The sequence below is a fragment of the Danio rerio genome, chromosome 1 (assembly GCF_052040795.2).
Source record: "Danio rerio strain M-AB ecotype USA chromosome 1, GRCz13ab, whole genome shotgun sequence".
Lineage (NCBI taxonomy): Eukaryota > Metazoa > Chordata > Actinopteri > Cypriniformes > Danionidae > Danio > Danio rerio.
Genome location: NC_141021.1, coordinates 1,813,505 through 1,826,393, shown reverse-complemented (window position 1 = coordinate 1,826,393; position 12,889 = coordinate 1,813,505). Strand labels below are relative to the sequence as shown.

Below are 12,889 nucleotides of genomic sequence, written 5' to 3'. Positions count from 1 at the left end.
ACAGATTTTAAACTGTCACTGATATTTAAGAGAACTCCTAGTGCTAAAATTAAATGTATTGTGAATACAGACCCAGTTTTACACAAAAATAAGGGTGCAAATACTTATGCACATTAACCTTTCGGTATCATTTGAACAATTTAGATCTAGCTCTTTAAATAAAGAGTGAGCGCTAAACACAGCACACATCAGGTTTCATAGAGTCTGTTGTATATCCAGGGAAAGTTTCCAATTCTGTTACACTGCCCTGGACAGTCCGGCTGAATTTAGTTGCGTTAATGCTACAGTACCCATGGTGTTTATTTAGCTCAAAGTTATCCAGGGTCTAAATTAAAAAAGGTATTAATGTAAAGATCTGCTAAATGTCTATCTGCGAAAATTAAGAAACACAAAAAAGCTTTCATTTTAAAAATGTAATAGTTTTAATACAATACAAGATTTTACTGTGGTTAAAGGTTTTCACAAGTCCCTAAAAACCTTATAATAATGTCACTCTAGTAATTAATCGTTTTTATAAAAAAGTGACAGAAGCATCAATAAGATAAAAAGCAATATTAATACTAAATAAATAATTAAACTAGAGTTCAAAATTTGAGGTTTATTATATATATATATATGTAAGTGTATGTGTGTGTGTGTAACCCTGGAGCACAAAACTAAAAGTCTTGAGTTCAATCGGTGTATTTGTTGGAAGATCCAGCAATACAAAGCTACTGTATATTTCCCATCCCGTTCCTTTGTGCCTCCCGGCAGCATAGTGGCAAACTGCTGTTACACCTAAACACATGTTCTTAATTACTTAGGAGCCAGGACGGCACCACACATGGAGGTAATGGTGCTTTTGATGTGTCACCCACTGTATGAGTCTGTATGATCAATATTTGAATGCCAAAATCATTAGAATAATAAGACTATCTTCCATAAAGACATATTGTAAATGTCATTAAGTAAATATATCAAAATACAATGTTTGATTTATAATGTGGGTGGCTACGAATGTAATTTGCTCAATGGTAAAGGAAAATTTCAGAATATATATATATTATATATATATATATCATATAATTAATTATATGATAATAATTAATTGCATTTCAGCCATCCTAACAAACCACATCAATGAAAACCTTTATCATTCTGTTTTCAGAAAATTATATCTTAATTTCTAAAAAATAAAAAAAAGGGCCCTTATGAGTTTTGTGGTCCAGGGTCACATTTATTATTCAATCAAAAGTGACAGTACAGATATTTATAATGGCGCCCAATATTTGTATTTTAACTGCTTTCTATTCAACAACGGATACTGAATCTTTTTTTTTTTTATCAGTTTCCAAAATAATATTGAAACACTGATAATAATCACTGTTTTTCATGTGCATGAAATGTTTTAAGAAGCATCAAGTAACACTGAAAATTAGAGAAATTATTCTAAAAAAAAAATCTGATTTTATTTTTTTATATTATTAAATAAGACAAAAACTATTTTACATCCTATAAAATAATAAATAATAATAAGATCCTTGGTGAGCAGAAAAGACACTGTAACAACCCCAAATATTTGAACAATAGCATACATTAATATAGTAATTAACTACAGGCTAATAAATATGGAAGCATATGAGCAGCAAAATTAATTTTGAAATTTATTATGCAAAATGTTTTCAGTATTTAAAATGCATTCTTCATCAAATAAGAATGAAAATTAATTATATAATTTATATTTGCCATTTACAACCAGTTTTAATATGAAAACTCCACATTTTACCACTTCATATGCTGAGATTAAGATGAAAATAAATTACCCAAACTGAACTGATGTTTGCAACATGTACAGGCATAAATGAAAGCAAAATGACGATTTAAACATCTAACTTCGCACATCAAAGAAAATGCCAAATTAAATACAAAAAAATACATATTAAATGTACATATTTACATATTGCATTGCCATTTAACAACACAGTTGAAGTCAAAATTATTCAATTATTTTTTATTTTCTTTGTCAATTATTTCCCAAATGATGTTGAACAGATTCTGGAATTTTTCACAGTATTTCCTATAATATTTTGTTCTTCTGGAGATAGTCTTATTTGTTTTATTACAGCTAGAATAGAAGCAGCTTTTAATTTTGTAACCCCATTTTAAGGTCAAAATTATTAGCCCCTTACGCATTATTTTTTATGCACTGTCTACAGAAGAAACCACTGTTACACAATGACTTGACTAATCACCCTAACTTTACCCTAATCAACCTAGTTAAGCCTTTAAATGTCACTTTAAGCTGAATACTAGTGTCTTGAAGAATATCTAGTCAAATATTATGTGCTGTCATCATTTGAAAGAGAAAATAAATGATTAGAAATGAGTCATTAAAACTATTACGTTTAGAAATGTGATGAAAAAATTGGGGGAACAAATTCAGGAGGGCTAATAATTCTGACTTCAGCTGTAGATATTTACATAATGCATTGCCATTTTGCAAATTACATTTTAAAATGATATTTGCCACTCATATGCTTGTGTAGTTAAAGCTTGGCCTTTTCCAAAAGTGCCTCGTCCAATCAGCTCTCAGGGATTCTGGATCCTGATGCATCTTTCTCTACTCATTGGCTGATCCCAGGTCATTCAGAGGAGAGACTTACTTCACATCCTCTTCCTTCCTCCCCTCTCTCATAAGACACTTTTTAGAGGAGTAAAAGCGAGACGACATCAATTCTCCATCAATGCATCTGCTGCGACAGAATTTGACAAATCACACATCTGCAGTGACCATGCTCAAGTGCTGCACCCGTTCACCTGCGTCTCGCTTAAGGTCAAGACAAATATTTGTCAGGTCCTGAAGCGCTTTTCTTTTTTTGTGTTTTGTTTTCTCTGAGCTGTGACGTCAGTTAACACATATTTGCTTTAGCCAGATTGTCTCCACGGATACACTGACGTCACTGCAAAATCAATGCTTAAAGAAATAGTTCACCCCAAAATTAAAAGTACCTCATAATAATTTGGTTTTCCTCAAGCCAACCTTGGTGTATTTTACTTGTTTTTTCTTGTAGACAAACACAGTCGTAGTAGTTTTAAATTTCCTGCTGGCTATTTATTGGTGTTGGATAGTGCCTTTTATTTTGAAGTGCATATATTGCTCGTAAAACTAACCCATATGGATGTTTTGAACTTTATCAGCAGCTGTTGTATAAGACTGAAGGGCTTTTTTCTGTGAAAAATAACCGCCTGGATGTACTTTATCCTGCTTATTACATAAAAGCGCAAATATTACACAAAGCATTGGTTTGAGACATAATAGTTTATTAAATCTTTTATTAAATGCAAAGCTAAGAGTAATGAAATGGCTGAATAGAGTATACACTAACCTATGTATTATTCAGTCACAAGAGGGCGCCAAATAGTCAAAAAGAGACAGTCAAGCAAATATGTAATTAATGACAGTCAAGATGACACAAAGGTCCCGGATGAGCCTGCATTATTAGTTTCAAAGGTTGTTATCTAGGATTAACACCTGGCTGTCTGAGATACTCGATTCTGATTGGCCCTGAGCCACCTTCCAAGGTATTATTCCCAGTTATGAACCACTGAGCGACACAGACTCACAGAATCACCTTGACCGTCAATGAATACATTCATCCATATATTTACATTTATATATGTCTGCTTGTCTCTCACGCCACAGTTTTTGACTGTTTGCCGCTGTCTTGTGAATTAATATTGCATCGGGTAGTCTATGCTTCATTCAAATGATTTCATTTCTGTCAGCTTTTTGTTTTTGACTGTTTGTCTCCATCTAGTGTCTGAATAATGCGCAGGTTAGTGTATTCTCCATCAGCTGTTTTCGATCTGTCAGCTTTGTGTTTTTGGCTGTTTGTTACCATCTAGTGTCTGAATAATGCGCAGGTTAGTGTATACTCCATCAGCTGTTTTCGATCTGTCAGCTTTGTGTTTTTGGCTGTTTGTCTCCATCTAGTGTCTGAATAATGTGCAGGTTACTGAATATTCGATCAGCTTTACTCTGCCAGTTTTGTTTTTGTCAGCTTTGCGTTTCTTTAACCTTTTAATCAACTATTATGGCTTGTGTCTACTTTTTATGTATTGTGGCAAGTAGCTATATAATAAGCGAGTACATCCAGGAGGTTGTTTTTTACAGAATAAACTCTTCAGTCTTATAATACAGTGCTCTGCTTCATGTCAGGCTGATTACTTAATAATTAGGAATATTTCAGATCCAAAAACACATAACTCAGCTTAATTAAACATGCGTTAATGCTCTGGCAGCATATGGGTTAGTTCGACAACTTATGTGATTATGGAAATTTCAAAATAAAAGCCACTATTCAACACTATTAAATTCTACTATTAAGAGCCAGGATAAAATGTAAAACTACACCGACTGTGCACAGAGGTTGGCTTGAGGGCAAGTAAATAATGCAGTATTTTCCGTTTTTGGGTGAATTACTTCCTTTAATACACTAAAAGCTTGGATTATCAGTCGGATCGGGTACACCAGTTGGCAAAGCAACCCCAGATGACATTTTCTATAGAAAGGGATGATGGGTATTTTGAGTTTTAGTGTATTTCAGGATCTATTTTGCCCTCTGTACGTGAGCATTTGTCACAACAATGCAAATCTACATTAAGCACAATAGGTCATAAGGGTCTACGCCAACTTGCATGAGGAAATCTTTATGATGGTTGGGCATTAAACACACATATATGATGCAAAACACAAAGCATCGAGCACAGTATATGTCCACCATCATTGTAGGAGTGGTGCCGTCGACTCATGGCTTTACCTTCTTGATCCAGGCCTGCGGGCCGCTGTTGGAGAGCTCGTCCGATGAGAGCACCTGAGCACCTGTCGAACCTGTGAAGAGGCCAGGAATGGTGTTGGATTGAGCCCACGCGTCCACCTGTTAACAAGCGAATATAAGATATAATGTGTGGAAAAAAAGACTCGAACATGGAGTAATACAGAGTTTTTCTATGCAGATTATGGGGAAATCTGTGGAAAAACATGGTGAATTGGGCTGAGAGAAGTGAATTCTGCATGCAATTGTAGTATGGATGAAATACTATAAAAATAATACTACAAATAAAAAGCACTAGCTGAACTAATAGACTTGTCAGGGCATCTATACATTGCTGGTGATTTGAAATGGTTTACTTATGCTCATTTCTAAGTCACTTTGGGTAAAAGTGTAAGCTAAATAAATAAATATGTAAATGGTAAAGTTTCCCTATAATAAAAATCTGGGTATACGAAGGCAAAGTAAAATAATAAAACATCTATATATAGACTCACGGGCCATGCCCTCCTCATTTGCATTCATGCCTACCTAAGATCATCCATCCGGACCTCAAGAGCAGCCACGTCATGAAGAAAACACGACTCATATGCAGCTCTGAGATCATAAATAAGCTCTGAAATCATTTATATGCACGCCTCAAGCTGCCTTTGATAAGCCAAACGTCTTCTAGTGATAAAGCAGAGATAATTTTCCTCCCTTAGCTATTTTAAGCATTTATTTCACTTATTATGTATGTGGGACTTTTATTTTGAAAACGTGAGCCCCACATTTTTTACTGTGCGTTGCTGGGCACAGACAGCACGAGACATGTTTTAAACTCAATATTTCAAACTTCCTTGACTATAGCTTCAAAGTACAGCGTGATACATCTCTACCACCCTCTTTTGTCAAGTTTAATTATAATTTAGCCTTTATCCACAACAGATCAGGTGAGCAAAATAGGTTAACGTTACTCTGATTGGGTTTATATTTGTCTGTGTTCAGCGTACATCATGCTCTGTGTGTGTGTGTGTGTGTGTGTCTGTAAGAGCTGCATATCAAAGAAGAGCTCATTAATATTCACGACACAAACCATATATGGTCAATCATGGACCTTCTGATTCTATGGGTATTTTACGAAGTAATAAATTAGCTTCTAAAAGTGTTTCTGGAGATTTTTACAAAAACCAAAAACCTACTATGTAGATATCAGAGAACAATCTAACTTATCAAACCAATGAATTACATGGCACCTTTAATGTATTAATAATTCAAATTGTCTTTTTTAAGAATTAATTTAGCAAATTTCGCATTCTGAATTAGCTTATGCTTATATAGTTTTAATGTTTTTAAATACATTTTTTTTTTTATCATTTTAAAGTTATTTTTCCTATTATTTACTTTAATTTCAATTATTGTATTTTTTGTTGTACTTAAACCACAGCACTCATACTAGTAACAAAAAACTTAATATATATTCTTAAAACACACACACGTCTTCTGCGAAGCTTTTTTTGATTTATAGTCGCATGTAAGGCCTGTTTCTCCAGATAAACGCACCTGCTGCTGGGCCCGGTTCAGCATACACATGGCATTGATGTCGAAGGGGTTTTCTGCCAGCCTCTTCTGTGCAACAGCTCTCTCGCTGACAGCCAGCGTAATGTCCACAGGCTACAACACAAAGACAAAAGCTTATTTCGGGTCCAGGCTTGTAGTTAAAGGATTTCAGGAACCGAACACTGACTTGAGAAGGAGCTTCAGGAAAGACGCTGTCGCTGTCCTTGCTGGTTTCCTCAGTGGCGGATGAACTGGTTGCAGATGGTTTTTCTGCTTTCTTCTCCACCGGCACCCATTCTCCATAGGCTCCGTCTCCCTCCTTCTTTCTGTGCTGAGAGCCAGACGACACCGGGAACTCCTTAGCAAAGGCTGCTTCTGTTCGGACGCCCGGCTTTACTGAGGTGTTCTGGAGGAGAAGAGGATTAAAGGCACACAGCGATGATAAAAGCAGCGTCAGTTCAATGAGACTTTTTAAAGGGGGGCTATTATGCCCCTTTTTACAAGATTTAAAATAAGTCTCTGATGTCCCAGGAGTGTGTCTGTCAAGTTTCAGCTCAAAATACCACACAAATAATGCTTTATAACTCTTTGAAACTGAAGCTTTTAGGCTTTCATCCTGATTGTGGTGTTTTGGTGACTGTCACTTTAAATTCAAAATAGGGCGGAGCTACAGCATGTGTGTCAGCATAGTGGCAGATTCAAAAACAGCAATAACGTCCTATACTAAATTATGGAATTTGATGATAGCAATGGTAATTAAAATGCAATTGCCTTCACGATTTAATATCCATTATTGATAAATATATACATATATACAGTATAAATATATTCAAGAACGAATCAATCAAATGCACTTGGTATACAGTCTAATATCATTTAATATTAAGTGTCAGCATAGCATGTATTCTTTTTTCAAATGACAATATTTTTACTTTTCTTCTATTCTGGGCTTTTTTGAACATGAGACTATTAAATAACACTGTTTCTTTTATATTTACAAATGCTCATTAAAATATATCAAAATATTTAAAAGCTTCATTAAAAAAACAATTAAAGAATCTTTAAAATAAAGTTTATTTCAATAAGTTATGGTAAATTGACGGGTTACATGCAATTTTAATTTTCCTCAACTTTAAAATTCCTAAAGACAGTGCTGTTAAATTATTCATTTAGATAATAAATATGTAATAGCTGACTTTAAACGAAAATATAAAGGACATGCTTTAGATGTAAAATGAAACAAAAAACTAAATTAATGCTACCTGTACAAGCGAATGAAAGGTTGTAAGACAGCACAGCACTATTCCTGATTGTATCACCCATTACTGTTGTCTATTTATTTATTTTATTTTTATTATCTTATTTTATACAATCATCGTCACGGTGGCGCTGTGGGTAGCATGATCGCCTCACAGCAAGAAGGTTGCTGGTTTGAGCCTCGGTTGGGTCAGTTGGTATTTCTGTGTGGAGTTTGCAAGTTCTCCCGATGTTGGCTAGGGTTTCCACTGGGTGCTCCGATTTCGCCCACAGTCCAAAGACATGCAGTACAGGTGAATTGGGTATGCTAAATTGTCCATAGTGTATGTCTTTGAATGATTTTTCTATTATTTTTTTTTAATTTTTTTTATTATCATTGCTGTCAATATACTAGGCAGTGCATTTAGGGTTTGTTGAAGTGAGTTTATAAAAAATATCTCGGTATAAACAATGACATCTGTTTTTGGCATAAAAATAGTGGAAAAAAGCAAGTGAATGAAGGCATCATCACAGTTTTATTATATACAAAATACAAAATAAATGTTGATTTTATGACATCTAAAAGTTAAAATAAAGAGAATGTACAATTAACTAATATTTTTATTTGAATTAAACTAAATCAAATCTTGTACAAACTAAAGGCAAAACATGTGGGGAATATTTTATATGCTATTGAATTATTAAAACCTCAAATCAAAGGTATGAGAAACATCAATATTGATGCAAAAAAGTGTGTCTCTTACCCCGAGACTGAACGCAATGCCCTTATTCTCCTTAAGGGAAGCTCCGAACAGTTTCTCATCCTCCTCATCATTCGACACGTGTGGTTTAGCGATTGCCATCTCTTCCTTACTCTCAGCAATCTTCTTGCATCTCTGAGGAATTAAATAAACATGTTGGTTAAATGCACATCAAGCTAGTGATGGGGAAAACAATGCATTTCAGAGCATCAAAACAACTGAACCAATTGCTTTGCAGAATGATTCACCAATTCAAAGCATTCAAAAAATAAAATGCTGGCGACACCTGCTGGTCAAATTCGTGTAAATGCAACAAAAACACTGATTTAAAGGGGAACTATTATGTCCCCAATATTTACAATATGCAAAATAAGTCTCTGATGTCCCTAGAGTGTGTGTATGTGAAGTCTCAGCTCAAAGTAGCACACAAATAATGTTTTATAACTCTCTGAAACTGACCCTTTTATGCTTTGATCCTAATTGTGGTGTTTTGGTGACTGCCGCTTTAAATTCAAATGAGATTGTGCTCTTTAAAAAGAGGGCGGAGCTACAAACATGTATGCATCCGCAGATTTAAATCAGGACATTATCTTCAGCAGTTAAAACACTTTAATGGCTAATGAACAGACGGCTGCTTCTTACTTAGGACTGCTGTTTATGCTAATGAGGGAGAGATGGGCACTGGGAGGCGGGGCTTTCCCCCTCTGATGGCACGTACAAAGGGAGAATGTCAATTAAAGTGTTTTACCTCAGTTAGCTCTTTAATGCTGAAGCTGTTCGCCTGCTTTGTGACTTTCTTTTTGGCCTCTTCAATACTGGCGAGGTTTGGTGTGGCAGAAGACGGTGGTTTGTTGACAATGGTGGGCAACGGGGCAAATTGTGGGAAAGAGGCCAAGGCACCGATGCTAGACAGAGCGGCGGTCATGGTGGCGGCAGTCATACTCGCCACGGCAGCATTCATGGCCATGTTGGGCATTACTGGCAAAGACAAGGACGCGGAGTTTGCGTTTGGCAATGGCAGCTGAAGAATAGCTCTGGGCCTGAGACTGTCCGGGATGGGCACACCAGCTTTGGCACACATGGCAGCAGCGTTAGCCTTCGCTATTTCCAGCAACTGATCCTTATCTGGATATAAGAAAAACAAGACAGAAGAGCAGGGGGAATAGACTGGTGAAAAATGAGAAATATTCATCTGATTTATCGATTAATCAAAAAATTTAAAAAAAATCGAAAGATTTTTCGATTATTAAAAAAACCGTTGTAGCCCTAGTTTATTTTATTTACAGGATCTGAGGTGAACTATCTGCTGCTGCTTTTAATAAGTAGAATGGCAATAGATATCTTGTGAAATGGCATTCAAACTCACATTATTAGCATTTAACACTAAATAAAGCACATGAGGTGTACCTGAGGAGATCTTTGTCAGTTTTCTATTGTTCAGCTGCAAGAAATAAAAGCTGTTGCTTTTATTTAGAACACGGTTTAAATAAGCGTTCAATCATCCTTTAGGCTTGACAGTCAGACACACTGCTATTGGTGTCGTCAATCTGAAAATCTGTGCTTGCGTGGGTTTTGAACCAGGAGTGCAATACCTAGTTCAACCACTGGGTGTCAAACTTACATACAGCACCTTCAACTGCGGTTAAGAAAGGTCAAGGTTTTAAAAACGCAAAATCTTCCAGTAATACCATTCCTAAATGATGTGCAAGTATTTTGACAACTATTTCATCAAGTTTTTAAGGACAACAGTATCTACAGCAAAAAAATGACCCTCCACATTGAAAGCTACTAGTCAGCCCACGATTCAGTACACACTTAAAAACAAATCGCTTATAAACATGCAAGCATGCTGTAAAGCTGAACAGTGCAGTGGCTTCACTTTATATCCACAAAAAAGAAAGATATCCAATGATACCTTTTCAAGCTGTAAATAAATATGTGTTTTTTAAGACAGCATTGGTAAATGATTTATTTGAATTATCCTGCCTGACATGTTAACTGCTTCAAAATATATGAAATGTTTCTTAAAATAAAACATTCTGTGTTCAATGGGGGAAAAGGTTTTTGTTTCTTCAACAGACATTTAAAAAAAATTATTTTAGAGCAGTAAATCTAAATACCATGATATATTTATCCAAGGTTATCATACTGTCAGAAACTTACACTGGCCAATACCTAATGCTGAAATGATATATTGTGCAGGCCTGGAACTTTACCCTTTAATCATTTAAAATAACTTTAAAGAAATCTGTGTACCAAGTTCTGTAAGTCGTGGAGGAGTCTTGCTGGTGCTGCGTCGAGTTCTGGATGTGGATCTTTTCTTCCGGAGAATGAGCACCGGAGATCGGCTGGGCTCCCTTTTCCATCGGTCCCTCTGACTCAGACTTCCGAATCCTCTCCTCCATCTCGAACCTGACCGGGATCTCCTCCTCGAACGTGAGCGTGATCGCTTTCTCGATTTGGAGCGTCTGCTTCTGTCTGGAGTTCGAGATTTATTCCTGTGGCCCTGCGAACGAGACCTTGACCTCTTTTTCTTGGGCGACTTTGATTTGGAGCGTTTGCTCCTCGTTCTGGACTTGTGTGATTTCCTTTCCGAAGACTTCGACCTAGATTTTCTCTTTTTGGAAGCTGATCGTTTGGATGTGGAGGAGGTTTTTGGATTGGGAGATTTCGATGAGTTGGCTGAAGTCTCTGTGGTGGTTGTTGGATTCGCGTTGGGTTCTTTCTTGTCCGGATTGGCTGAACACTCTGGATCAGTTTTGAGCGTTGAGGGTTCCTCATGCACACTGGCCACTTCCAAAGGCACCTCAGGTGTAAGGCACTTTTGGGAAGACTTGGGTGGTTCTGCCAGCAAGGGAATTGGTCGCCAAGAACCAGAGGAGACAACAGTGTTAAATCCAGCACTGGGAGCAGCGTCAGACAAATTGCACTCAGAGTTCACAGTTGGATTTTCTCCATCTTTATTTGTGTCAGAACTTTTATTACTGTCCACAGTATGATTCTTTGATTCACTGTCAATCGGTCTATCTTTGGATTTTGAAACAGACCTTGATTTTGGAGATTTGCTTCTGCTTTGAGATTTACTCCTACACCGTGAAGAGCGTGACCTAGATGCAGACCTTCTGTTCTTTCTCAAGATCACAACAGACCTGGATCTCGTCCGTCTGGAGCGTGACCTGGATCTCGAATGTTTCCTTCTGACAGAACGAGACCTGGATCTATCCTTGCGTCTCTTTGACCTCGATCTGCTTCTCTCTCTCGGCTGATGAGAACTCTTTTTGGAGTTATTTCTAGAGCGCGACGTTGACTTCGATCGCCGTTGTCTTTTCACAGACCGTGATCTGGATCTGTGTCCTGATCTCCGTCTGGGTGATCTAGATCTGCTTCTTCTTCCCTTGGAGGCCTCCTTACTTTTGGATGCTCTGCTGGAGCTTCTTTTCTTTTCTTTGGGTCTTTCTTTTTCTGTGCTTTTGTGGACCGAAGTCTCAATCTTGGGAATAATGTCGGGTAGCTCCTGAGGCTTATCAAGAGCGGATTTGTCTTTGAGCTCAGTCTTACCTGCTGACTTTGTATTTTCACTAGAAGGTTTTGATTCGCATTCAGATTCAGAATCAGATGCTGAAGAGCTTTCAGATCGTGAACCTGACCTCTTGGCTTTGTCGGCATGTTTGCTCTTTTTCTTCTTCTTTCGCTTCTTTTTCTTTCCGCTTCAGAAAACACAAAATCAAAGAGAAGAATTAGCAAATTATGAACAAAAACTATGTAAACAGTTAGAAAGACACTTTAAAAGGCGCATTTCAGATTTTTTTTTTCATTAAAATATCCCCAAAACACTAGAGCAGTGTTATAGAGCGAAGGAAATAAGGACAGAACATGTCACCATTTTTCTCAGAAACATATTTTTAAAGGTGCCATTGACTTGAAATTTTGGAGTGTTGCTAACCTCCAGAAATATTCAAAGAAAACAAATTTAATTAGTTTAAAAATTAAGTTATGGTTAATAAAGTGAAATGCCGCAGAGAAAAAGTATTGAACACATGAAGAAAGCAAGGTGTAGAAAGGCAGTGAGAGCCCAGACAGCAGCTGAAATCTCTCAGCAGTTCTTCAGCAAGCCTCTGCAATCCTCAGTGTAAATAAAAATCAGCTGCTTCAGTCCAACATCTACATTAGCAGGAGGCTGAAGATCAAACCAGAGTGGACATTCAGTAAGGCAATCATCCAAAACACAGCCAAGGAGACTCTCAAATGGTTTCAGAACGAAAATCAAGCTGTAGAATGGCCCAGCCAATCACCTGACCCGAATCCATTAGAGAAAACAAAATAAACGTCAGATTTGATAGATGAGAACCACAGAAGCATCAAGATTTTAACACTCTGCTGAAGTCTGTGAAAAACTCACACTAAAGCAATGCATGAGTCTTCATTCTCCATAAGAGACACGTCTTTAAGCTGCCATCATTACAGCCTTTCAAATAAAGCATTAAGCAAATTTTAGTAGTTCAGCACTTTCTCCTTTAGTCATTTCATTGGTAATACAGACAT

The 12,889-nt window shown here is 36.7% G+C and overlaps 1 protein-coding gene across 1 annotated transcript in view; it reads right to left on the bottom strand.

Moving 5' to 3' along the window:
• The window catches only part of sonb (SON DNA and RNA binding protein b), a gene marked incomplete in the record, with an annotated part of 39,610 nt that overhangs the window by 22,790 nt on the left and 3,931 nt on the right, over positions 1-12,889 (bottom strand). Inside the window, 6 exon segments of the mRNA NM_001442411.1 lie at positions 4,800-4,916; positions 6,354-6,464; positions 6,538-6,756; positions 8,351-8,482; positions 9,096-9,472; positions 10,604-12,054. Of these exon segments, the coding sequence (NP_001429340.1) occupies positions 4,800-4,916; positions 6,354-6,464; positions 6,538-6,756; positions 8,351-8,482; positions 9,096-9,472; positions 10,604-12,054 (2,407 nt within the window).